We start from the raw sequence: 22,863 nt of genomic DNA, 5'->3' as shown, positions 1-22,863 counted from the left end.
TCCTCACCGGGACCCTCTTGCCGCCGGAAAGGTATTCCTGCTTCCTCTCCAGTTGCCCCCTTAAGAGCGGCAAATCGCCACGCGCCTACAAACACACGCACACGCGACTCCCCCGTCGTCACCTCTCCCATCACCGTCATCACACCATCATCTCTCTCAACGCCGCCTCTCCCATCATCATATCATCATCACACCATCATCGCACCGTTACCTTCGCCATCATCGCTTCTCTCATCAACATCATTGCACCATCGTCACATCGGCACCCCTCCCATCATCCTCACGCCGTCCCCTCGCAGCGAATCACCTCGGACGAGGAGTCGTTGGCCGAGACGCTCTCTCGCGACCCCCAATTCACCAGGGGCACGGAGGGGCGCCGGGGTCCCGGGCTCGCGCCCTCCTTGGAGCCCCAGCTCGGGCTGAGCGACTCCATGGAGCCGATCGTGAGGATGCCTCCGGCTCCGGAGCGGCTGCTCCGCCTGGAGGAGGACCCACGCGAGAACGTGCTCGAGGAGGAGAAGGGCTCCAGATGGAGCTCCACCGCGGGCCTCTCGGAGGAGATTTCGGCGACCGGCCGCTCCCTCTGGGGCGTCTCCAAACGGGAGCTTCCGCCGTCGCGCTCCGTGAGGGGCCTCTCGGGCGAGGAGTCCCCACGGGAGGGCTCAGCGCGGCGCCTCTCGGGCGAGGCGTCGGCACGACGACGGAGCTCATTCGCGGGCTTCCCGTCCGGGGTGCCCGGCTTGCCGGCCGCCGCCACTTTAAACGAAGGCCTCTTGGCGGTCGCGGCGCCCGGCGTCGGAGGCTTCCCGAGGGCGGGCGGGCGGCCGCGGCTCGAACCGTCGTCGCTGTCGATGTCGCGCGGCCGGCGGGCCAGGTTGAGCGCCGGCCTCTGGAGGACGAGGCGCGTCGGCGCCAGGGAGCCGGCGCGCTCGCCGTTCTCGGCGCCGGACGACGACGACGAGCGGCGCACCGTCTGCCGCTTGGCCCTGTCGGCCGCCGAGCCGGAGCGCGTGGGCGGCGTGCGGCGGTTGGACGGCGTGCGGCGCGTCGAGGCGCCGTGCGAGCGCGAGCGCGAGCGCGCCGCCTTCACCGGGTCGCGTTTGTGCTCGGCGCGCGCCTTCCTCCGGCGCCGCTCGTCCTCGTTCCGCGTCTCCAGGTCGACCTGCTGGGACTGCACGCGCCGGCGGGTGCGTCCGTGTCAGCGACCCACACGGTGTTCCCGGCTCCTCTCGCCGCTATCTCGCTGCGGCCATCGGCCAAGTGTCACCCACTGCTGTCGAGCGGGCGACGTGGAAAATATTCCGCGAGAGTTGAATCCGTGGAGTGGCCGGCTCCGGCTCGGCGCCGCCATCACCGCTCACCTGCAACTCCTGCGCCAGATGTCCGAAGTGGTCCTCCTGCTCCAACATGGTGCTCTCCAGGTCCTCGAGCTGCTTTAGCAGCTCCTCCACCCCTTGCAGCGAGTCCTGCACGCCGCGCGGCACGGGCATCGCGCTGCAGGACGAGCATGTCGAAAGCCAGAGAGAGGACAGAGCGAGTGGACGGAGAAAGTGCACAGAGAGGAGACGTTGCGATAGGATTTGCGGGGGCTGTGGGAGCGCGGCAAAGGACTCACCCCGAGGTCGCCGTCTGTCAACAAGCCCTCGCGCGTGGCCAGCCAGTTGTCCGACTGCTCCAGCTTGCGACGCAGCAACTGCAGCTGCAGGTTGCGCGCGAGCAGCTCGTGGCGTTCGTCCCAGTTGTCCTGGACTCGCAACAGCACCACCTCCACGTCCTCCGTCTCGTAGCCGATCTGTGCACGCGCGAGCACACACGCACGCGTAAACACGCGCTCGCACGCGAGCGGGCCAGGGTCGGGTTCCGGCGCCTGGCGGGGTCGTGGGATGGCACCCGCACCTCCTCGTGGTGCGTGTGCTCGGGCCGCATGAGCTCCTGCGCGCCCCGCTTGAGAGCGGCAAAGCGGGCGAGCTGGCGCTCGACGTCGGCGAGGACTTCCTTGTGCTGCGCCAACGCCTCCTCCGCCCCCGCGACGCCGCTGCCCAGCTCGGCCGCGGCCATCGACACGTTCACCTCGCCCGCCCACAGCCTGCGCACCGCCACGCAGAGCCGGCACCCGCTCAGCGCCAACACCGTGACCCTGTGATCCTGTGACATTGACATTTTGACACTGGCACTGCGACAGGTGCCATGTGACTCTGTGACACTGACACCCCTGATACTGGCATTTTCCCTTTAGCGAGGTCGGTGTGTGTGTGTGTGTGCGTGGGTGAGTGGGTCAGTGCGTACACGTGTGGGGTCGGTGTGTGTGTGGGCTAGTGCTCGTACTCCATTTCGCGGTACTCGTTGATGAGCTCGTGGAGCTGCGCCGAGTGCTCCAAGAAGACAGTCCTCTCGGCCGCGCGCTCTCGCACCTCCCGCCACAGCTCCTGCAGGGCGTGCACTCTCGTGCGGGCGCTCTCCTGCTCCGAAGGGTGCTCCCGCACCAGCCGCTCCAGCTCGGCCTCCAGCGCCAACACGCGCTCCTCGATCACCTCCAGATCGCCCTGGCGGAGACGATAGCGGAGCGCGGGCGGGATCGCTACCGGCTCGACGCCGTGGCCCCGCGACCTCCGCAGGCGGGGCCAACGCCCCGTCGGGCCAACGACCGCGCCGCCCCGAGTCCCCCGGGCCTCTCGCGCTCGCTCACCTTGGTGGCGTCGTGGCGCCGCATGCTGGCGCGCACGCTGGCCAGCTCGGGGATGTTCTCGTTGGGCGGGATGGCTGCGTCCTTGCGCTGGATCCACTCGCGCAGGTCCTCCGCGTCGCGCGAGAACTCGTGCACCTTCCTCGCCGCGCGCAGCTCCTGCGCTCGGTCGTCGATGGCGCGCTGCAGCTTGTCCCAGCGGCTCGTCGCCCTGGCGACGAGCCGCTGCGCCAGCGCGCTGTCGTCCTGCCGCGGGGCCCTCTCCCGCAGCGCCCGCGCCGCGTCGTGCACCGAGCCCAGGCGGCCCTCGCCCGACACCCGCACCTCCTCCACCAGCTCCTCAAACCTCTTCTCCAGCAGCTGGAACCCGAGCGAGGGACGGGACGGAATCAGCGGCGGTCGGCCGGCGGCGGCGGCGCAGGCGCGAGCGCGTCAGGGGCGGGGCCGGGGGAACACGGCGGCCGTCGCGCTCACCTCCAGGTCCTCCAGGTCGGTGCCGCAGTCGTCGGCGCGCAGCAGCGCCCGGCGAGCGCGCATCCACGCCTGCGCCTCCTCGGCGGCACGCGCCGTGCGGCCCAGGTAGAGGCGGTCGCGCAGGCGCTCGCGCCGCTCGTCCAGGGCGCCGGCGAAGCCCTGCAGGTCTTCGCGCACCTCGTCCACGCGCGCCGCCACGCGCTCGCTGCGCTCGACACGCGGGGGGGGGGGGGGGGTGGTGACGCGTGCTTCATGCGTGCGCGCGCGTGTCTGTACGCAATTGTACGCGCGGGCGTGCGGGCGTGCGGGTGTACGTGTGTTTGTATTTGTGCTGAATAACCGGTCCTGGGCCTCCCCCTGTATATACATGTGCTCGTACGTACGCGTGCGTATGTTCTGCGTGCGTGAGTCTGTGCGCGTACCAGTCGTCGGGCCACTCGCGTGCAAGCTGCGCCACGCTCTCCTTGAGGCGCCGCGTCGCCTCCTGTCGTGCCGCCATCTCGGGCCCCAGCGAGTCCAGCTGGCGCAGCTGGGCCTGTGCCCACTCCTCGTACCTGCCCACGTCCTCGTCGGGGTCGCTCGCGCCGCTCAGCAGCGCCCCGCGCTCCTCCAGCCACGCCTCCACCTCTCCCAGCTGCGGCCGCGCACGCACGCAAGCACGACCGCCACGATTACACCGTGGCACGTGGCCTTCTGCGTCCCACCGTCGTGACCCCGCGTCTCACCCGTGACCCCGCGTCTCACCCGTGACCCCGCGTCTCACCTGCGCGTCGATCTGCTGCGCGTGGAGCGCGTGCTCGAGCCGAGCGCGCCGGGCTGCGCACTCCTTGCGCAGGCGCTGCGTGGCGTCGCGCAGCTCCTCAAGGCACGAGCTAACCTGCGCCGCTTCAGGGTGCTCGCGCGAAACCAGCCCCGACCCCGAGCTCAGAACGCCCTGCACCAGCACGTGCCGCGCCTCCACCTCGCTCTCCAGCGCCTGCCGGGACACAAGGGGCGGACACACGCGTGGGCTTGTGGGTGCGTGCGCGAGCGGTATGCCGCCATTCTGGACATCCGTGAATACTGGACGTCCGTGAAAAATAGCTTCATAGCTCAACGGATTTCTCCAGGCGAAATGAAGATTCTGATTCTGTTCGAATCGGGGTCTGTATGTGTAGTGCCGTGAATTCACTCGGACGACAACCGTCTTCTTCCACCGTCACTTTTTTTCCATCGTTCCGCACACACAGTAATTCCCCTCTTCGCTCTCCGCCAACTCCGACACTCCGATTCACCTCAGCACCGTCCGCGCATCCTCTTCCACACACAGTGGTTCTTCCTCTATCTCCTCACATACAGTGTCTCCGCTATCTCTTCACACGCAGTGACTTCCTCTACCTCCGCACACACAGTGATCTGTCTGTCTATTCACACACAGTGACTCTATCTATCTCTGCACACACAGTGACTTGCCTGTCTATTCACACACAGTGACTCTATCTATCTCCGCACACACAGTGACTCTATCTGTAACTCTCCCTGTACCTATCTCCTCCGTAACTACCTCTCCGCTAACGCTAACTCTCCCTATCGCTATTTACTGTCCTTTGGGTTCGGCTCTCAATATATTCTTCCCTAACATTGCCAGCTGTCCTCTTCGTATCTCTCCACCTCTCGCCAACAACTGCCCAACAACAACTCAACTCCCCGTTCAAATCACCTAGCGTTTTATCCCCTTTCCAATTAGCCTTCATTAATTGCCACGTGGCTCGCTGGCATTTTCCTGCCAGCTCGCACCTGTCCAACGGTCAGACTTTGAGACGCCGCCACTTAACGCTAACAGCCTCTCGACCAATCACAGCCCTCGTGCCACGACTCCTTTAATTACTTCGGGTTGTTTACGCCACCCGTGACTCGACCACCTGTTCGACCTCATGTGACCCACTCTCCTTGTATGTCTGTATGTACTGTATGTGGCCAATTCCTATGCGTATCGTTTACTCCACTACATATGTATGCACGTTGAACTTCTTTCGCACCGTACGTAGCCAACCCCGCTAATCGGAGGTGCGGGGGACGGAAAACAAACTGAACGAAAAAAGCAGTTCGTGAGAAACGAGTTTTCAATTTAGCCGATTTAAAAGTGCACAGCTCCAGTGGCTTCCGAACATCGGAAGGGAGAGCATTCCAGACGGCCGCCAAAGCGCATCTGAAAGCACGCGATGCGGCGGCCGTCTCTGTTCTTCGATGGCTTCGCCAAAAAAGTGCCGGCGTCGCGGGGTGCCCCTCGCGGCCCTGGCCGCTCGTTCACCTGGTGCCGGGTGAGGAAGGCCTGCACGGCGGGCAGCGAGCCGCCGACCTCGGCGAGCGAGGCGAGGGGCAGCCGCTCGCGCACCCAGTCGAACTCGGTCTCCACGTCGTGGTAGAAGCGCAGCAGGTCCTGGCGCTCCTCCAGCGCCATGCGGTGCGCCCGCACCGGATCCGACGCCTCCTCGTAGCTGCGGGGCCACGTGCGCCGCGAGTCAGTCGGGTCGGTGTGTGTGGGGAGCGGTAGTGCAGCGGTGCGCACGCTGCGCTACTGGGGAGACATCGGCGACCGGTTGTGGCGTCGGCTCTTCGCGTGCAGTGCCGGACTTCATCGGTGCTACTCGCTAACAGCACCTTCCCCAGCAGTCTGTGCGTCCGTGCGTGCGAGGTCAGAGGGTGCACGTGTGTGTTTGTGGGCGTAGGCAGGGGGCTGAGAGTGGGTGGGGGGTGCCCGCGGGAGAGGGGGCACCTGTGGTCTAATTCGCTCGCCCGCTTCGTCAGCTCGTCGCCCAGGAAGTTGCCCTGCCGCTGGAGCTCCACGGCGTCGCCCGCCAGCGCCTGCACGCGCGCGCGGTGCGCCGCCACCTCCGTCTCCAGCTCGCCCTGCGCCTGCAGCTCCGCCTCGGCCATGGCCAGGTCCGTGGCGGGCTCCGTGGAGGCGAGGCGCTCCACCGCCTCGCCCAGCCAGCGCTCGGCCTCGTCCAGGTCGCGCAGCAGCTGCAGCGCCTGCAAGGCGCACGCACGAGCAAGCGAGCGAGCGAGCGCGTGTTCAGGCACCGAACAAAGCTCGATATGTCACCGGTTATCGCAAGATGGACCCTCGAAAGTCAGAAATGTCCCCGTACAATTTACCAGCTTCCTGAATAGAGACCTGGAATCGCTCCTAAATCTGCATCTTGTAGTCGTCCAATGAAACCGCTAGATTTGAACATTGTCGCGAGGGAAACCCAAACAGTCGCCGGACCTAGCGACGTAAACGTTGGTGACGCCGCCGTCAGTGCCACGTCGTCGTCACCCACCCTCCACCCGGCTACCGTGATCGCGGCGAGAGTGGGTGCTCGGGCGCCGGCCGCGGGGCGCCGGCCGCGGTGCGCCGCACCTGGTACGCCTCCTGCAGCCGCGCACGCTTCACGCGGCACAGCTCCGACAGCTCCTCCCGCAGCTCGCGAATCTCCTGGAGGCGCGGCGCGAGGTCGCTGTGCGCCGCGAAGTGGCCGCCCTTCACCATGGCCTCGCCCTCCTGCGTGGGGGAAGCAAGCGGTTCACTGGGTCAGGGTCAGGGGCGAAATGCCGTCCCCCGTGCCCCCCGAAATCCCCCCCCCATCGCCCCCCCCCTCCCCAACGGCGCATGCGCGACTCACGGCCACGATGTTGTCGAGCCGCGCGTTCTGCCCCTCCACCTCGGCGTCCAGCGCCTGCTGCCGCTGGAGCTTGGCCTGCAGGTTGGTGAGCTCCGCCCATGTGTCCTCGCGCGCCATGGCCGCGCGCTCGTCCAGCCACGACAGCTCCTGCACGGGGGGCGCCGCCGCATGACCACGCGCCACCACGCGACACCGCGCGCCACCACGTACAACCACGGTTGCCGCCAGAGGCTTATTAAACCCTGCAACCATGGAGTCAACGCTTCCCTCCCCTCCCACCCCTCACACCTCGTACGTGACGCCGAGGAAGACGTGGAGCTGCCGGGAGTCGTCCAGCATCCGGGTCCGCTCAGCTGCCACCTCCAGCAGTCGATCCCGCCTAGGTGCATGGGCAGCAGTTACACCCGTCGCCCTAACATGTGTAGTCAGCGTCGCGTCTCCGTGATCGGTGTTGTGCACCCCCCCCCCCCCCCCGGTAATCATCGCGTCTCCGCAGTCATCGTCGCGTCTCGCCGGTGCGGTTCGTGTTTCGTCGCCCCCCGGCCGCCGCCTCTGCCGCCGTGCAACTGCGGTGCGCACCTCTCAAAGACCGCGTTCATGGCGTCGCTCAGCTGCTGTGGGACGTGCGCGCCCAGGTGGCGCGCCGTTTGGTCCGCGTCGCCCAGCGGAGAGTGCTCGTCCGCCAGCGACTCCACCAGCGCCTCGTGCTTCTTGCTGAGGCTCTCGACCGTCGCCAGCGAGTCCTGCGCGCGCAGACCCGTCCAGCGGTCAGCCCCGTAGCGTCAGGGGACGGGCGGGGGCTGTGGGGGGTCGAGCCGCCCCCCAACTTCCCACCCCCCCCCCCCTAAGTTCTTATAGTTAACTCAAAAGTGGCAGTGTGATATTTAACACCAGCCGCGGTGTTTCCCCAGAGTTGACACCGGCTTGGCGAACGCCCTTAACCATCGACCGTGCGTGTCGAGTCCCACGCACGGTAACAGCTGGGTACGGACGTTAGCTGCGAGTCACAACAAGCACCATCGGGACAGCCGCCGAAGATGTGATTCTGTGGATCGCTCGCTCTCCAACGACGCGACCGGTGGTGGTGCTGCTGAAGCGGTCCAAAACATTGGCCACGTTTGTTCGTCACGTGACTACGCCCGCGTTGGTGGGCGACGCCCGCGTGTGTGCGGACGCGCGCGAGCGCTCACCCCGAGATCGCGGTTCTCCAGCAGCGTCTCCCGCGCCATCAGCCAGCCGTCGGCCCGCTCCACCAGCTCACGCAACCGCTGTGGGACCACGGAGCAGACCGTTCACCGCCACCGCCATCACCGTCACCTTCATCACAATAATGGCTTGAACTCGTGATGCGACCCCACCGCACGGTATTCGCTCCTCGCTCTCGAAGAGCGAGAGAGGCGCGAGGAGAAACCACGGATGAGCAGCAGCCACGCGGTGGGCTGGCACTCCCAACAATTGCCCGAGCTCTCCGGTACTCTATATATTACGGTGTTATCTGCAAATGAACGAGCGTTTACATGTGGGAGCACCCAGAGATAACCCACGCATGTGAGGGGGAAACGCTCTATCCCATGTGGGCCAGGTGGGTGGCCACCACCACCCGGCTCATCGTTGTCAACATCATCTTCGGCGTCGCCATTACAACCTTCCTCAACATCATCATCATCATCATCGCCCGCATCATCAGCACAGTCGCCTCCACCAAAGACAAAGACCCCCCGTGTAGCCATCAGAAGACAGTTGAGGCAAGTGCTGTTCGTGAGCACCTATGAAGGCCGGCACAGCCTCACTCGGGGGTGGGTGGCCAGCACCACGCCCGGCCGCCTTTGTCTCCCCAGTGGCGATGTGTACGCACCGCAGCAGGTACTCAGTTAAGTCTGATTCGACCTCGGGGGGAGGCCCAGGACCGGTTCACATTATCGTCACTGGCCGTGAGCGGGAATCGAACTCGGGTCTCCAGGTTTGTAGCCAAGCGCCTGACCGAAGCGTTACCGCTCCCCACACCACCACCACCGTCACCACCACCGTCGGTCAGCCCGCCGCCACCATCGTCGCCGTCGCCGTAAGCGCCGTCGTGCGCGTCACCCCCCCCACCCCCCCGGTACTCACCAGCGTGTCGCGGGCGAGCGTCAGGGAGGACAGCGCGTCGTCCCACGCGGCCAGCAAAGCCTCGTGCACGTCCTCCAGCCGCGCAAGCTCGCGGCGGATGTCGGCCGCGTCCGGGTGCCGCGCCTCCATGAGCCGCTTGCCCACCTCGCGCACCTCTTCGAAGCGGCCTCCGCGCGCCGTGATCTCCACCTACGGGGGCAGGGGGGCGGCACTCGTCACTCCACCCTGGCGGGTTCCTCGCTGCCGGCCCGAGGCGGCGTGACTTTAAAGTCTTCTCGTCCTCGTTCATGCAGCTTCCAGCTCGTGCCCGGACGGCCAGGAAAACCGTGCAGCGTGGCCTCTCCTCAGAACTCCAAAGAAGAGCCATTGCCCGAAACGTCACCTAGTATATACCTTTTAAGGCCACAGTGTTTTTACTAGCGAACGTGTTGGGGTTTCGGATTGCGTCGGTCGATAACTCTCTTGCCCGGCGTGGCGGTGACGGTGGTGGTGGCGGTGGTGGTGGTGGCGATGGTGGTGGCGGTGGTGGCGGTGGTGGTGGTGGCGGTGGTGGTGGTGGTGGCAGTGGTGGTGGCGGTGGCGGTGATGGTGGTGGTGGCGGTGGTGGTGGTGGCAGTGAGTTTCGGCACCTTGGTCTCGTGGTGCGCTTGCAGGAGGTTCTCGGCCTCGGGGAGGCTGGCCGGCGCGCGGGCCACGCTCATGGTGGCGCGCGTGTCGGCGTCCCACGCCAGCAGCGTCTTGGCGGCGGCGCGGAAACGCTGCAGGTGCAGCGTGTCGGCGAGGCGCGCGCCGCGGGTCGCCGTGTCCTCCTGCAGCCGCAGCCACGCCTCTTGCAGCGCTCGTTGCCGCTGCGACACCTGCTCCACCAGCGCCGGGTGCTGGCGCGACAGCCTGCGGGACTCCGCCTCGGTCTCCTGCACGCGCGGACGGCACGGCGCGCGTTGGTGGCGCCAGCGCGGCGAGGCCGGGGCGGCAGCGGGCGGGCGGGGCGGCGGGCGGTGAGAGGGACGGCACCTGAATGCTGTCGCTCAGCACGCGGATGTCTCGCTGCGCCTCCTCGTGGCGTCGCACCAGCGCCTCCACCTCCTCCAGGTCCCCGCCGAGCCCAGCCGCGTGCATCGCCGCGCTCTGCGCACGGGCGCGTGCACACACGCACGCACGACCGTCACTGTGGGCGAGCCGGAGCCACCGTGGCAGCTGTTGGAGAGGACTATTGAGGTCTGATGTGGGTGTGGGAGGGAAAGTGGCGTAGAGTTAGGGGAGAACGAGAGAGAGTGATGGAGAGCGGGGAAGAGCGAGGGATTGAGGGAAAGCGGGGGGAGAGCGTGGGAGCCACCTTCTCCCCGATGAGCGCCCTCGTCTCGTCCATCTGCAGCAGGAACGCGTGCACGCCCAGTGCCGTGGCGAGCCGGGAGCGGTATTCCTGCAGTGCACTCTGGAACGCGGCCCAGCTGCACGCACGCGTGGGCACATGGGCAGCGTGTTTATGCGTGGGGTGGTGTGTGTGTGCGTGGGGTGGTGTGTGTGTGCGTGGGGTGGTGTGTGTGTGCGTGGGGTGGTGTGTGTGTGCGTGGGGTGGTGTGCGTGGGGGTGGTGTGTGTGTGTGCGTGGGGTGGTGTGTGTGTGCGTGGGGTGGTGTGTGTGCGTGGGGTGGTGTGTGTGGGGTGGTGTGTGTGTGCGTGTGGGGTGGTGTGTGTGGGGTGGTGTGTGTGTGCGTGGGGTGGTGTGTGTGTGCGTGGGGTGGTGTGTGTGTCCGTGGGGTGGTGTGTGTGGGGTGGTGCGTGTGTGCGTGGGGTGGTGTGTGTGGGGTGGTGTGCGTGTGGGGGTTGCTCTGTGTGGGACACCAACCGCTTGTTGAGCTGGGCCCGGCTGCGCTGCACTAAAGGAGCGTCGGGACCACCCTGCGCCTCCAGCTTCGCGCCCAGCGCATTCAGCGTCTTCATCTGCGCGTCGTCCACCGCCCCGTACTGCGGGGGACGGGGAGGGGGGTGGGAGAGTCACGGGCAGCACTCCAGCACCGCACCTGACCCCTCACTTTGTTGTTGTAGTTGTTGTTGTCACTTACGCACAATTTCACCACGACTGTGCTGTCGGTGTCATCCGGTTCCTCCGCGGACCAGCGCAACCGTTCGTGTCAGAAAACAGCCCGCAGAAATGCACATCACAGAGCTACCTCCGAGATCCCTTCGAGCGCCGTCCGTTCCGCATCCACGCAGCGGGTGGGGCGGGGGGGGGGGGGTAGACGGATGGGGATGGGGGGGTGCTCTTTGTCCCTCCGTCGGAGCGATGGCCGGGGGGACTCACCGCACTCCCCTCGGCGCCGAGCTTCTTCTGCAGCTGCAGGCAGTGCTCGTAGTCCTTGCCCACGTCCCCAACGGCCACCATCACCTCCTGCGAAGCCACGGCCGCCGTTCATTCCTCGAGCAGGCGAGGGGCGCCACCGTCGGGGCCCCCACGTGCGGCGAGAAGGCCGAGCGTGACGCACGTATGTTGTTGTGCGTACATCGTACGTATATATGTATGTTGTGTGTATGTTGAACTTCTTTCGCACCGTACGTAGCCAACCGTGCTATTAGGAGGATTCAGGGGGGGAAGGACAACAGACTAAACACAAAGAGCAGTTCTACATAAATGAGTTTTCAATGGAGATTATTCAAAAGTGTTACAGCTCCAGTGGCTTTCTAATATCGGAAGGAAGGGCATTCCAGACGGCCGCAGAAGCCAAGAGCCGGAGTTCGCATGATGCTTTACGCTCCTTGATCAGCGAGGTATTGCGGTCAATCGGTGGTAAGCAGAAGCGCATCTGAAAGTGCGCGACGTGGTGACGGCGCCGTGCGGGAGCGAGCGCTCCGTGTCCACGCGAGGGGGGGGGGGGCGGGCCCGACCCCCCCCCCCAGCCTCGGCCCCACCCCCCTGGGCCTCCCCCCTCCCCACCCACCTTGTCGCGGATCCAGGCCTCGGCGCGCTCCACGCGCGTCGTGAACTCCAGCAGGTCGCGCGCCTCCCCCAGCATGCGCTCCCGCGTCGCCATCGCGCGCAGCAGCGCCTCCCAGTCCTCGCTGAGCTTGCGCGCCTGCCGCTGTACCTCGGCGGCGTGCGACGGCGCTCTGCTCGCCAGCGCCTCGCCGGCCTGCGCAAACCCGCCGCTCGCTCGGATCTCATCATACGCGGCCGACCGCTCGACCGCCCGACCGCGCGACGCTCGCCAAAGACTGCTCGTGCGTGCGCGCGCCGAGTTTAAACTCTCCTTATCTTATGTAAGAATAGGTTTTGCCCTTTTATGGCAATGAAACAGTTGTGTTAAGATGTTAAAACATGTCACTGCATTAACCACACACAGTTCTTGTGGTGAACATGCAAACAAAACACATGCTGTGGTAGTATATGATGCAGAGACGGCTTCCTTTAGAGCCGAGTCTCAAACAGTGTTAGACCAGAGGACGCCAAAAGGCGAACAGCACAAAGACAATGCCACTATCAGGACATTGAGACCTTGGGGTGAGCAGCCACATCATGGGACCTCCCTTGCCAGGATCAAAACATAAGAATAGGTTTTACCCTTTCTGTTAAGACACCAAACTGAAACCTTTGGCAAGGAATCATGTCACTGCATTAACCACACACAGTACTTGTGGTGAACATGCAAACAAAAACACGTTCCGATAATATATGCATTGTCCTTTCATCGCCAAGAAAGGGTAAAACCTATTCTTATATGTTGATACTGGCAAGAAAGGTCCCATGCCTCCTTATCTTATCTTAAAGTCATTTACATAGCGCCTTAAGTAAGGCGCTTTACAGAAAATTAAGAACGGCACAACGCGTGTGTGAATGTAGTGGTGGAGATTCGTTTGGAGGGGCGGGGGCTAATCTGTGATGATGCGTGAATTCGGTGAAAGGGAAAATTGATGGCAGTCAACGATGGTGAATGGAATGAATGAATGGGGAAGCCAACAACAGCGTCAAAGGAAGACATTCTGATGGTGCGGTTGGCTAGGAAATTGTTAAATTAAACAATGCATTTGGTTATGCTGCTCACGGTGGTACACAAGCACGAATAACAATACAACTCGACACGTTCCGTGTTGATAACATTGTGGCCTTCAAAAGAAAAATATATAATAGGTGACGCAATGGTCGGTCTTCACAAACATGTGCTACGAATGTCTGAACGTTAGACTTCTTTCGTACCGTACGTAGCCGGCCGTGCCAATTGGAGGTGCGGGGGAAGGACAAGAAGAAGGTCCATTGCCTGAAACGTCGCCTATTATAATTTTTTCCTACTAAGACCAAAGTGTTATTGTTGAATGTGTTGAGTCTTTTGGTAGTTGGCCAAATCTAATCGGTGAGGGTTGGCACGTGCGCGATTTCAAAAAGTACAGCCCAGAAGCTTGAGGTCAGAGGGTCGGGGATCACGGGGTCACGGAGCGCGCTCACCTGCACGGTGTCCCGGATGGCGCCCTCGCGCGCCATCACCTCGGCGTGGAACGTCTGGTGCTTCTGCAGCAGCGCCATCTTCTCCCGCACGCTCACGCCGTCCTCACCGCGCAGCCCGGCCTGGGCCCGTCGCAGCATCTCGCCGCACCACGCCCCGGTCTGCGGAGCGCAAACACAAAAGGTTTCCCGCTGTGGCCACGTCGAGCGTCGGGGGCCCGGCGCCTATAGCGGGCGCCTATTCGGGGCCGGTACGGCGCGCGACGGGGGCCGAGCGTAGCCCGTGCCGAACCCGACCACCTTTGTCTCCCCGGTGCCGCCGCTCCGCGCGCGCGCGCGCCGAACGCCGTCGTCACCTCGGCCAGGTCGGCGTGGAAGGTGAGGAGGAGGCGCGCCGTCTCCAGCTCGTGCCCCTTGTCCCCGGAGAGACGGTGGACGCGGGCGAGGCGCTCCTGCAGCAGGGTGAGGCGACGCCGCGCCGGGCCCTGCTCCTCCAGCCGCTGCATGCTCTCTCGCAGCGCTTCGATCTGCGCGCGAGCAGGAGTGGGGCGGGCGGGCAAGAGAGAGTGCGAGTGCCGAAGTTGAGATGGTCAAGTTTCCAGTTTGTTTCACCAGGTTAGGACTTAAGAGACCAGGACGGAGACTCATTTGCAAGGGCGACCCGTGTCACCAGAAATCGTAAGGGCGAACCAAGTAAAATCAAGCATAGCAATTAAACAAGCAGAAATCAGAGCAAAGTGTCACATAGTAACAATGTCGACCCCGGAGTCTTTGTAATATTATGAGACCCAACCCCCCTTCCCCCCCCCTCTCACCTTCTCGTCTCGCGTCGCCAGCAGCTGCCCAAACACGCCGTGCTGCCGGATCAGAGAGTCCACCTGGGCGAGCGAGCTGGGTAGCTCGCGGGAATTCAGGTAGTCCTGGTACGGGTGCACGCACGCAAACACGCGCACACACATACACACAAGGACACAGATCCCTCGTGTAGCCTACACAGACAGTCGGGATCCGTGAGCGAGCGCCCATAGATCGGATACAAACACTGCGCACGCAATGGGCAGGATCCCACAAACACACACGGACGCATGTGTCACACGTGTGTGTGTGTGTGTGTGTTACACGTGCAGCTGCACCGAGATACAGATGCTGTGGGATAAGGGGGATCCGGTCGTTGAGGTCAGGGTCCAGGGGGTCAGGTGTCGGGGTCAGGGAAGACGAATTGTGGTGTCAGGATCAAAGGGAGCAGGTGTGAGGCTCCAGTGAGGTGTCGGCGGGGTGAGTGAGCGCGGCTCGCCGCATCCGCTCTGCACCTCCTGGCTGCTGATCCAGGTCTCCGTGAGCTCCGCCTCATGCAGGAACAGCTGCTCCAAGTAGCGCCGCTCCAGCCGCTCGTTCGCCTCCTCCCAGCGCGACAACAGCTCCCGCCGGCGCTGCGTCACCGTGTACAGCTTCTCCTTGACCTGCGCGCCGCCCGCATGGGGCCAGGGAGCCGGCCGATGAGTGGTGGGCACGGGGTGCCACGTGACGGGCGCCGCGTGACGGCCGCCGTGTGGCGAGCGTTGCAGGGTGCTGGGATCTGCACCTCCTTGACCGCAGGGTGCTTCTGGCTGAGCAGCCGCTCGGCGGCCGTGCACATGTCGTGGAAGTCCGAGACGTGCGCCTCCATCTCGGCCCGCAGGCTCGCGTGCTGGGCGCGCTGGGCGCTGGCGCCCTGCACTCCTCGCGCCGGCGCCTCCGCCAGCTCCAGCCCGCGGCCCACCTCGTCCAGCCAGCCGGAGTAGTCCCGCACCTGCAGCGCGCGCACCGGCGGCACGGGCGGCACTCGTCAAGGGACGACAGCGACGACGGCGGCGACGGTGAGAGAAACGACGTGTGTGATTTCGATTTGAAGCTTTCGTGACTGCAAGGATTCATCTTCTTTGGTTCTTTCGGTAAAGTCACGTAGAATGAGAATAAAATAATAAAATAACACAATACAATTCTCACGACTGTCTGTCGTCCCGACAGTTCTGTACCTTTCAGCTGAAGACGGCCGCTTGCGTTGTGGCCGAAACGTCGTGAGAATTTTATTGTGTTATTTTATTATTTTATTCTCATTCTACGTGACTTTACCGAAAGAACCAAAGAAGACGTGTGTGATGATGATGATGATGGTGACAATGGTGACAACGATGACGGTGGTGTGTGAAGCACTGATGATAACGATGATGATGACCAAGATGAAGAATGAAGGTGAGACGTGCGAAATGCTGATAATGGCGATGATGATCATGTCACCGATGGGAGTGATGATTAGAATGGAGATAATGGTGATGATGATAATGATGAAATTTACACTGCTGATTATAGTGGTGATGGCATTGACGATAATATAATTGTAATTATGTCGACGATCTGAAACATGCTGCCGCTGATGACGATGCTGCTGCTGTTGCTACTGATGACGACGATCACGATGATGACGATGTGAGCCACGCTGCTGCTGATGATGACGATGCGGGGATCATCTCACGAGGCCCAAGAAGGAGTGGAGGCTGTACGCATCGCGCAGCTGCTGCTGCCGCGAGTCAACCCGGTCCTTGAGGTCGCCCCACGCCTCCACCAGGGACTGCTGCCGCTCCGCGATGGTTTCGGCCAGCGCCGGCGGGCAGTGCGCCGTCACGGTCTGACCGCGGTCCACCAGCTCCTGCAGCTGCTCGCGGGACGCGGGGTCACACGGCGGACGGGGGGCGGGGGAGGGGGTGGGACACAGGACACGATGACAAGGGGACACGTGGTGACACGTGGTGACACGTGTCACCGTGTGTCACCACGTGTCACCAGGTGGTGACACGTGGTGACACGTGGTGATGCAGGATCACGATCACCGCACCCGTGTCTTGTATGACACGAGAGCAAGAGGGGCTCCTTCCCCGTGTAACTCTGTGTGTGTCTCTGTACGCCACCCCCCCCCCCCCCCCGTACACAACGAGTGCACAGGTGTGCTCACGTGCACACCCGCCCCGCGTCACCACCCCGCGTCACACTTTCGCCATCCCACGCTGCGCCCCGCCGCTCACCTGCGCCTCCGCGGCCACGAGCTCGTTCTCCAGCGCCTCGTGCCGGCGCAGCTGATCCCGCACGGAGCGCAGGTCCTTGCCCACCTCCCCCTGCACGCCCGCCTTACGCTCCTACGCTCGCGCAGGGGGTCAGAGGTCGAGAGGTAGGGGCAGGGTATATGGTTAGGGAGGGGCGTGCCCAGAGTCAGACACGCTAAAACACACATGCACATCCCCCGGGAGTACCTGCTCACATGGGCGCACAGGTGTGCACACCTGTATGTGTGGCAGTGCCTCAGAGAGCTCCATCACTTACCTGTAGGTGCGGCAGTGCCTCAGAGAGCTCCATCACACACCTGTATGTGTGGCAGTACCTCAGAGAGCTCCATCACTCACCTGTAGGTGCAGCAGTGCCTCAGAGAGCTCCATCACTCACCTGTAGGTGCAGCAGTGCCTCAGAGAGCTCCATCACTCACCTGTAGGTGCGGCAGTGCCTCAGAGAGCTCCATCACTCACCTGTAGGTGCAGCAGTGCCTCAGAGAGCTCCATCACTCACCTGTAGGTGCAGCAGTGCCTCAGAGAGCTCCATCACTCACCTGTAGGTGCAGCAGTGCCTCAGAGAGCTCCATCACTCACCTGTAGGTGCAGCAGTGCCTCAGAGAGCTCCATCACTCACCTGTAGGTGCAGCAGTGCCTCAGAGAGCTCCATCACTCACCTGTATGTGTAAAAGTGCCTCAGAGAGCTCCATCACGTAGCGGTGCGCCTCCTCGGCCTGTGACAGCTTTGTTCCTCGGAGCTGGGTCAAGGTGACCAGCTGGTCCCACAGCTCCCTGCACACACAAAGACAAAGGTACAGTTCCCCCCAAAAAATGGTCTATATAGACTGTCAGGGCAAGCGCTGTTAGCGAGCACCTATTAATGCCGGCACGGCACACGAGGGAGTGTTGTGGCGAACACCACGCCTGGCCAACTTTTATTTTCCGGTGCTGATGTATACACACTGCACAAGGTACTAATTTAAGGCTGAATCGACCTAGAAGACGCCCAGGACCGGTTCAGATATTCGCCACTGTTATTGGCCACGAGGTCGCTGTGAGACAGGTGAGAGCCGCACGTGAGCGAGGCATGAGCGAGGTGTGAGCCAGGCGTGATCGAGGTGCGATTCACGCGCGCGAGCGTGGCGAGTCCGGTACCGGAGGGCGTGCTGCCGCTGCTTGACATCACGCCGGCGCTGGTGCCGTGCGGCGAGGAGCTCCTCGGCCAGCGTGTAGCATCTCACAAACTGCTCGGCGCGCGCCGCCATCGTGCGCTCGAACGCAGAGAACCGCGCCAGCATCCGCTACGCACGCACGGAAAGGAGTGGGGGGGGGGGGGGGGTGTGTCCCGCACCTCCGGTTAGCACGGTTGGCTACGTACGGTGTGAAGGAAGTTCAACGTGCACACGTGCATACACGACCAGCATGGCGCTCGTCAACCGCAACACCTCACAACCGCACGACCACCGCAAAGATTCCTGTATAGTATAACCTGTTGGTGGGCAAGTGCTGTTCGCGAGCAGCACCTGCGAAGGCCGGAAAGGCACGCGAGGGGGTGGGTGGCCAGCACGAAGCCCGAACGCCTTTGTCTCCCCCAGTGGCGATGTTTACTACACACCGCACTAGGTATTCATTCGACCTACGGATGGCTCAGGAACGGTTCAAATATTCGCCCCACTGGTATTGGTCGTGAGCGGGAATCGAACCCCGGTTGCCGGGTTCGTAGTGCGGCGCGCTAACCACTACACAACCTCGCAACTACATGCACGACCGCATAAGCAACCACGATCAAAACACCACGTGCAACCACCACATTCACGACCACTCACACCGCGCGAGGGCGATGGCGGTGGTGCAGCGCTGCGCTACCTGCACGTGCTCGTGGTCGTCGCCCACGTCGTCCTGCGCGGCGACCGTCGCCAGCTGCTGGGAGATCCACTCCTCGAGGTCGGCGCACTCGCGCAGGTACGCGTGCAGGGCCAGCGCGCCCTCCAAGCGGCCCAGCCTAGCACGCGGCACGCACGGCACGGGGCATGAGACCCGTGGCACGGGACGCGCGGGACCCGTGGCACGAGACGCGTGACGCAAGACAGGGGCCACGGGACGCTACCTCTCCGCGGAGAGCTGGCGTAGGTCCGTCATCTTCGCCTGGATCTCATCGGCCCGCGCCGGCAGCTCCTGCGCCGTCGGGGCGCCCTCCGCCTTGAGCTCCCGCGCCGCCCGCACCAGCTCGTCCACCAGACGCCCGTTCACCTCCATCTCCTGCTCCAAGTCCTGCGAGCGAGCGAGCGAGCGCGGTATCAGCGGCGGGGTGGATCTATCAAGCGCCGTCATTACTATGAAGGAGGGAACGACGGTGGGGTGGGGGGGGGGGGATGGTGGGGCGGCACCTTGTGGCGCGCGATGAGGTTCCGCGCGGCGTCTTCATCGCGGCCGCACTCGTCGCTGCGCGCCTGCTCGGCTCGCTCGGCCAGCCACACCTCCAGCTCCGCCGCGTTCGCCGACGCCTGTGTACACACGCACACAAAGATCCCCCGTGTAGCCTTAACAGACTGTAGGGGCAAGTGCTGTTAGCGAGCACCTATAAAGGCTGGCACGGCACACAAAGGGGGTGGGTGCCCAACACCACGCCCGGCCGCCTTTGTCTCCCTTGTGGCGATGTTTACTACACACCGCACCAAGTACTCATTTGAGGCTGAGTCGACCTAGTGGAGGCCCTGGACCGGTTCAGATGATCGTCACTAGACGTGATCGAGAATCGATCTCGTGTCGCCAGGTTCGTAGGGCGGAGCGCTAACCACGACATTACCGCTCCCCATCATGCACTACTAAACAGACACGCACACACTCGCAGGCACACACCCGCACACAACCGCACGCACACACCCGCACGAACACACACCCGCACGCACACACCCGCACGCACACACACCCGCACGCACACACACCCGCACGCACACACCCGCACGCACACACACCCGCACGCACACACCCGCGCGCGGAGCGGTTACCGTGTGCGCCCTCTCGGCGAGCGCCAGCAGCCGGCGCCGGTTCTCGAGCGCCCGCAGCAGCGCGTCCCACGCGGCGCGCACCTCCTCGCAGCGACGCGTGACGTCGCGCGCCAGCGGGTGTTCCGCGGCCTGCATGGCGGCGCCGAGCCCGGCCACGCGCGCCACGTGCGGACCGTGCGCCGTGCACTCGGCCTGCAGCTTCTGCGAATCACACGCGTCGCGCGGTGACTGCCGTTGTCATCGTCGTCATCGTCATCGTCGTTGTCATCATTATCGTTATCATTGTCGTCATCATCGTTGTCATCATGGTCATCATCGTCATCAACGTCGTCATCGTCATTTAATCCCACATCATCTCATCTCACTTGTACAACTGGTACTACACACCCACATTCACGGATACACAATACACACACGTGTACCTACAAAGACCCTCCTCGTAGCCTTGACAAGTTGTGGGGAAAGTGCTGTAAAGCGAGCACACATACGGACACCACACACACGCGCGCACATACAAACACCAATACCACCAATACCCGCCATTCGCCACGAAATAAACGTGACGTCACCACGGTGCCTGTGCCAGACCAGGTGCACTTTGAGGCAACGTGAAGTGTCGAAGGTTCGCTGACAGGAGATCATGGAACAGACCCAGGTGCCATGGGTTGCCTGACTGAGACGACTGGTAGATGCTCCAGCTGTACCCGCTACTGTGCCAACTTGCTGCGTTTTAGCCACCCGGCGCTCTGCTCGTTGTTGTGAGCATCGCTCCTCTGCCCTCCGTTGTTGTTGGAGAGCGACTGCCCCCAACTGCCCAGAAAGCGTCCTTCACGAGCCTCCTCCACAAACACACGTACAAATACCACACGCACATACAGACACCACACACACACACACACGTACACATACAGACACTACACACACTTGCGCGCGTCACCTTCGCCTGCTCCAGCAGGAGCTGGGTGGCGTCGAGGGTGCGGCCCGTGTCGTGGGACTCTGCGCTGGGCACTCGCTCCGCGATCCACGCCGCTTCCTGCTCCAGGGCACGCATCGCCTCGTAGTAGCGCACGGCCTCCTCCAGCCGCGCTCGGCGCTTCGCTCGCGGCTCCGCCAACGCAGCCAGCCTGGGGCGGTCAGGGGGTCAGGGGGTTAGGGTCATAGTCTCAGGGTCAAGGACGCAGGGTCGGAGTCCGGGCTCAAGGGTCAGGGACCAAAGAGCCCGGTCAGGAATTGCCCATGCCCCAGTTGCGCAATTTTGGTTGCGTGTAACCAACTCGCCGCTGTGCACAACCGGTTGCGAGCGGTCGCCCCAGCCAGTTACCCGCAGCAGAGACAGACTCGACTCTCGAACGCGCGTCGGTCATTCATCGCAATGCATTTCGTCACTCGCTGCACATTCGCGAACTACGCCGTCTCGCGAGCGCCCGTGCGGCTGCTCGCTCCGGTGTGGACCCCGGACGAAGAGGAACGGGCGAGCGCCGAGTTCCAGCCCGCGGGTTCGGCGAGGAGCCGCTCACCGCTTTTTGAACTCTCGCGTCTCCCGCTGGATCCCGCGCGAGTCGAAGTGCCCGTCGGCGAGGCTCTCGCCCTGCGCCACCACGGCGAGGATCCTCTCCACCAGCGAGTCGAGCGCCGCCTCCGTGTGCACGTGGTGCGCCAGCAGCGTCTTGCTGGAGCGCAGGTCGGTACCCACGTCCTCGGAGCGCAGCTGGTTCTCCAGCGCGTCCAGCCGCTCCCGTGCATCCTGGGGGGGTGGTGGGGGGACGGGAGAGGAGTGAATGACGTGGACGCCGCCGCCGTCCCGCGCTGCTGCGGCCGTGCCTCACGCCGGTGCCGCCGGCGCGTGGCCGGCGCGCCATCCGGCGACCGTACCTGCAGCAGCTGGTTGAGTTGGCGCTGGTCCACGGCCTGACGCAGCTTGCGGCCCCGCTCGGTCATCTTTTTCTCCAGCTCGGCCCAGCGCGCGTGCAGTTCCTCCAGCGTCGCCTGGATCTCGCGGCTCGCAAAGTGGCGGCCTTTCACCAGATCCCGGCCCACCTGGCGCACGCAGCGGCCGCACGTCCTCCCTTCACGCCGCATCCTTTTACGTCGTCTAGATTTTAAATTAATTTATTTCAAACTGGTTTTGGTATTTAGCTTATTGTACCCCCCCCCGCACCTCCGATAAGCACTGTCGGCTATGTACGGTGCGAATGCATACAAAAAACACGCAGCGCTTGGCGGGATAGGGCCAGTGCGGCGACGGGTGGCAGGAGGGGAGGGTGGGGGTGTTGGGGGGGGGTTGAGGAGGGGGTTGGGGGTGCTACCTCCTGAACGGCGGCGAGTGCCTGCTGGTTGGTGCGCAGCTCTCCCTCGGCCGCGTTCTGCCGCTTGAGCTCGCGGGAAAGCAGGCTGAGGTCGCGGTACGACTCGTCGTCGGCCAGGACGCGCTTCTCCGCCACCCACGCCAGCAGCTCCGCGGCGTTCCTCGTGAACACCTGGTGGTGAGGGGGGGTGGGAGACGTCACGCCAGAGGTGTTAGCGGGTGCCTAATTTTTTGTTTATTTCACCAGGTAAGGCCCACTGAACTATGCAGCTCAACGAAGTGACTTATCATCGTGTGGAAATGTTTATAGCAGCCAAATACTCAAAAGTTATTTTTTCTAAATGTGGAGGGAAAAACCGGAGGACCCGGAGGAAAATCCACGCGACCACGGGCAGAGAGACACGCGAACTCCAAATATACAGCAGACGTCAGGGTCGGGATCGAACCCACGACCCCCTGTATACCGGGTGAGGTAGTTAACATCTCGCCACCCTGGCGCCCAATTGGGCCGGGGTCGCAAAGCGCCCGTGGCTCCGTCATCGTCGTGGTCGTGCGACGCCGCGTGCCTGGTACTTGTACGCAGCCTCGAGTAGCGCCCTGCGGCGGTCGCTGGCATCCTGCACCGCGTTCCTCCGCGCCACCACCGCGCCGACCTTCTGTTCCAGCCTGCACAGCGGCACGCACAGACGACACCAGGCACGCGCATCGAACGTGACACGGATTTGTTTTTGGTCTGATTTCTGTTTGCTTCGTCTGCCTGTTGTGTTTATCGCTTTGGTCACTCTCGACTATCCTCGTCCCTCTGAGTTCTCACACGCACACGCGCGCGCACACTGAGCACACGTATCCACGACAGGGGTCACAGGGGTCACGTACCCATCGGGCGGCGCTACGCCACTCTTCACCAGCTCGGCCGCGTGCTTTTTGAGATGTCGGATCGGCCGGTCCATGGCGCCCAGGCGGTTCTCAAACTCGGCGTGGCGCTTCAGCAGGCTCTCCGTGGCCCCCACCGAGTCCTGCACACGCCACGGTGACACGGGGGTCGCACTCTCTCTCTCTCTCTATCCCGCCCTCGCCCCAACCCTAACAGGGACGAAGGCGCGGCGGTCGGGGGGGGGGGTACGAT

General features: G+C 63.5%; 1 protein-coding gene across 1 annotated transcript in view; it reads right to left on the bottom strand.

Moving 5' to 3' along the window:
- SPTBN5 (spectrin beta, non-erythrocytic 5) overlaps positions 1-22,863 on the bottom strand; it is a 52,726-nt gene that overhangs the window by 8,556 nt on the left and 21,307 nt on the right. Inside the window, exons 21-63 of the mRNA XM_076071394.1 lie at positions 22,614-22,753; positions 22,304-22,403; positions 21,739-21,909; positions 21,305-21,469; positions 20,950-21,176; positions 20,370-20,556; positions 19,433-19,633; positions 18,812-18,928; positions 18,532-18,695; positions 18,291-18,426; positions 17,580-17,725; positions 17,102-17,216; positions 16,407-16,517; positions 15,860-16,039; positions 14,930-15,136; positions 14,658-14,807; positions 14,163-14,267; positions 13,704-13,874; positions 13,351-13,509; positions 11,852-12,043; positions 11,218-11,304; positions 10,762-10,880; positions 10,250-10,364; positions 9,928-10,041; positions 9,543-9,827; positions 8,914-9,102; positions 7,995-8,072; positions 7,384-7,547; positions 7,093-7,183; positions 6,805-6,951; positions 6,543-6,683; positions 5,913-6,169; positions 5,448-5,634; positions 3,921-4,133; positions 3,580-3,791; positions 3,158-3,362; positions 2,687-3,043; positions 2,326-2,543; positions 1,897-2,086; positions 1,616-1,792; positions 1,362-1,466; positions 308-1,171; positions 8-85 (exon numbers count right to left, since the gene is read on the bottom strand). Coding sequence (XP_075927509.1) covers positions 8-85; positions 308-1,171; positions 1,362-1,466; positions 1,616-1,792; positions 1,897-2,086; positions 2,326-2,543; positions 2,687-3,043; positions 3,158-3,362; positions 3,580-3,791; positions 3,921-4,133; positions 5,448-5,634; positions 5,913-6,169; positions 6,543-6,683; positions 6,805-6,951; positions 7,093-7,183; positions 7,384-7,547; positions 7,995-8,072; positions 8,914-9,102; positions 9,543-9,827; positions 9,928-10,041; positions 10,250-10,364; positions 10,762-10,880; positions 11,218-11,304; positions 11,852-12,043; positions 13,351-13,509; positions 13,704-13,874; positions 14,163-14,267; positions 14,658-14,807; positions 14,930-15,136; positions 15,860-16,039; positions 16,407-16,517; positions 17,102-17,216; positions 17,580-17,725; positions 18,291-18,426; positions 18,532-18,695; positions 18,812-18,928; positions 19,433-19,633; positions 20,370-20,556; positions 20,950-21,176; positions 21,305-21,469; positions 21,739-21,909; positions 22,304-22,403; positions 22,614-22,753 — 7,737 coding nt within the window. The remainder of the gene's footprint in view (positions 1-7; positions 86-307; positions 1,172-1,361; positions 1,467-1,615; positions 1,793-1,896; positions 2,087-2,325; positions 2,544-2,686; positions 3,044-3,157; positions 3,363-3,579; positions 3,792-3,920; positions 4,134-5,447; positions 5,635-5,912; positions 6,170-6,542; positions 6,684-6,804; positions 6,952-7,092; positions 7,184-7,383; positions 7,548-7,994; positions 8,073-8,913; positions 9,103-9,542; positions 9,828-9,927; positions 10,042-10,249; positions 10,365-10,761; positions 10,881-11,217; positions 11,305-11,851; positions 12,044-13,350; positions 13,510-13,703; positions 13,875-14,162; positions 14,268-14,657; positions 14,808-14,929; positions 15,137-15,859; positions 16,040-16,406; positions 16,518-17,101; positions 17,217-17,579; positions 17,726-18,290; positions 18,427-18,531; positions 18,696-18,811; positions 18,929-19,432; positions 19,634-20,369; positions 20,557-20,949; positions 21,177-21,304; positions 21,470-21,738; positions 21,910-22,303; positions 22,404-22,613; positions 22,754-22,863) is intronic.

Source organism: Petromyzon marinus, chromosome 33, assembly GCF_048934315.1.
Source record: "Petromyzon marinus isolate PM22_M1 ecotype Great Lakes invasive population chromosome 33, UKy_Petmar_22M1.pri1.0, whole genome shotgun sequence".
NCBI lineage: Eukaryota > Metazoa > Chordata > Hyperoartia > Petromyzontiformes > Petromyzontidae > Petromyzon > Petromyzon marinus.
Note: the sequence above shows the minus strand (reverse complement) of the source record. Positions and strands in the feature narration are given on the sequence as shown.